General features: G+C 30.1%; 1 protein-coding gene across 2 annotated transcripts in view; it reads right to left on the bottom strand.

The window, feature by feature from the left end:
* The window catches only part of LOC106692031 (solute carrier family 2, facilitated glucose transporter member 3), a 26,998-nt gene that overhangs the window by 4,604 nt on the left and 19,701 nt on the right, over positions 1–2,693 (bottom strand). The window contains exon 9 of one of the 2 annotated variants that reach the window (XM_014437945.2): positions 1,574–1,735. In XM_014437945.2, the coding sequence (XP_014293431.1) occupies positions 1,607–1,735 (129 nt within the window). In that variant the 3' untranslated portion in view covers positions 1,574–1,606. Of the gene's footprint in view, positions 1–1,447; positions 1,736–2,693 lie in introns of those variants that run through there. The other variant, XM_067047471.1, reaches the window with a different exon arrangement.

Here is a 2,693-nt window from a genome sequence, read left to right as displayed (position 1 = left end):
ATGGGGGAAATCTCCCGAAACGTTGCTGAAGATATGAAATAAATTATTGTATTTTAATAAGGAAGAAATTGTGTCATTCACTAAATCCATTTTAAGAAAAACAGTGTAAATAGATGCTCGAACATTTATAAAATCATAAATATCAAAGACACTTTATATACATAAAGTGAATAAAAACATAAGCATAAAACTATACAGTGTGATAGGTAATCATTAATAATAACTATGTAAAAAATAAATGAATAGGACCATTACGACCCATGAAGGGTTTTGAGTTCAGTACTAAACATTGAACATTTTTAAATTTTGTACTTATGCATATTGCATATTAGTTAGTATAAAAATTTATCCCTTAGCCTAAAGGGTCTATCAGAAGACAAGTAAATATATTAGTGTTACCATTTTATATAAATGGAGTGTACTTCTAAATTGTAAAATAATTAAAAAATTTAAGAATAATTGAAGTAATTGAAAAATATTACTACCACGGCACCCTGACATTCTCTTACAGCATCCCTGGCATTCACTTGCATATGCTACAGCAACCATTTTGGTAATCATTTTCCTATAGGCCAACTGATTAGTTGATTACCAGTACTTAGAAAATATGGGAGAAGGTGAAAGTAAGTGTAATACAATAAAAATATAAGAAATGTTACATTAATATTGGTTTAATATTATATGGGATTGGGCTGAGGCATAAAATATCATGCATAAAGGAATAGCCGCATCCATATTTTTTTTCTCAAGGATACTATTTTGATTGAATCATTTTGTATAGCATGCTGATGGAAAGTTGTGGAACCAGATAAAAAAAAGTGTATATTAATTCGCTTGTAGGAAGATTTTTGACAAATTCAATCTCATTATTTTTGGTAAAATAAGGTTCAGTTTGCTTAATATAAATTTTAAATATTAAAATCAATCGCTCATGGGACTCCAGGGCCCTGTTTCATAATGAAAGCTAATTGTATTAGTTAATTAAAAACTAGTGTGGTAATAATACTAAGAATTATTTTTTCATGAGAGGTATGACTGTTAGTGATATTACAGGAATTAAAAAACACTAAAGTACAAGTTACTATTGTACAAGTCTGTGTAATTGAATTAAGATAAATCTACAATACTAATAATATTAGTTAGTACTTTATTATGAAACAGGCCCCAGATGTCCATGATCTAACAGAGAATTTTGAGATATTGGGCACCAAAATATGGGGTCTCTGATACCGGAGTCCCCATGGGTTGTCAATACAGTTTTTTTTAAATATAATATGTTATAAATTACTGTTCGTTAGGTCTTTATCATATCATTATACGATTTGCTTACTATATTTTTGAATGCATAAAAATCTGGTCACTGATTATGGTATTTCTATACCATTTAAGATGAAAAGGAAATAATATTATATGAGGGGAGAGATATATTAACATATTACTAGTGATCCTTTTTCTTTTTTAATCTATAACAATATTTTTTGTTCAATATATAGACAATTTTATTTAACATTTTACGATTATATTAATTATCTTTAATAGGTGTTTTATCTTTGTCGCTGACAAATTTTTATACCTATATTCTTCCCCTATAGCTATGTTCTTGTGGCTATTCAAAGAGAGCTGTGATCTCATCAATGGGTTTGTTCTTCGTCTCAGGTACAAAAAACCAGACGACGACTACAGTAATGATTTGACATATGAGAAATATAGAAAATACGGCAGGACCCATCTCCATCTGTAACATTTTTATATTGTTTATGAAAAATTAAATAATTCATTTATTTACTTTGATCAGTACATATTGGTGATTCTAGGAAAAATGATATTTTCTTGTTGACAGCTTAATTATTTAATCTACAACAGGTTCATTGTAGAGATGCGACATCGATAAAAAAAACATCGATGTTAAAAAAACATCGACAAAAACATCGATTTTTTTAACCATTTCAGTAACATAAAGACTGTCCTAAAGACTACCCATGCTCCGGCCAGTCAGAAGTGCTTTTTCAATCAACCAATAGGACATGAACTCCAAAAAACATCGATGTTTTTGAAAATCGTTGCTTACAATACATTACCCAAAAAACATCGATGTTTTTAAAGAACTATTTCAGAAACATAAGGTCTGTTCCAACGATCACGCATTTTACGGCCTGTCAGAAGTGGTTTTTGAAAGTAAGAATCCGACATCGACTACAAAAAAATCGATGTTTTAAAATATCGTTGCTTACAATACATTACCCGATATGCATCGACGTTTATGAACATCCTTTGAGTAACATAAAGTATGTTCCAACGATAACGCATTTTACGGCCTGTCAGAAGTGGTTTTTGAAAGTAAGAATCCGACATCGACTACAAAAAACATCGATGTTTTAAAATATCGTTGCTTACAATACATTACCCAAAAAACATAGATGTTTTTGAACTTATATTTCAGAAACATGAGGTCTGTTCCAACGATCACGCATTCTACAGCCTGTCAGAAGTGGGTTTTGAAACTAAGAATCCGACATCGACCACAAAAAACATCGATGTATTTTTGGCAATGTATTGTAAACAACAATATTTTAAAACATCGATGTTTTTTGGAAAATTTATTGTAAGCAACGATATTTTAAAACATCGATGGTTTTTGGGTAATGCATTGTATGCAACGATGTTTTTTGTTGTCGATGCTCCGTTCTTTCATA

This window comes from Halyomorpha halys, unplaced genomic scaffold (assembly GCF_000696795.3).
Source record: "Halyomorpha halys isolate HHAL.00 unplaced genomic scaffold, Hhal_1.1 Scaffold53.1, whole genome shotgun sequence".
Lineage (NCBI taxonomy): Eukaryota > Metazoa > Arthropoda > Insecta > Hemiptera > Pentatomidae > Halyomorpha > Halyomorpha halys.
The sequence above is the reverse complement of the archived record's forward strand: the minus strand, read 5'-3'. Positions and strand labels throughout refer to the sequence as shown.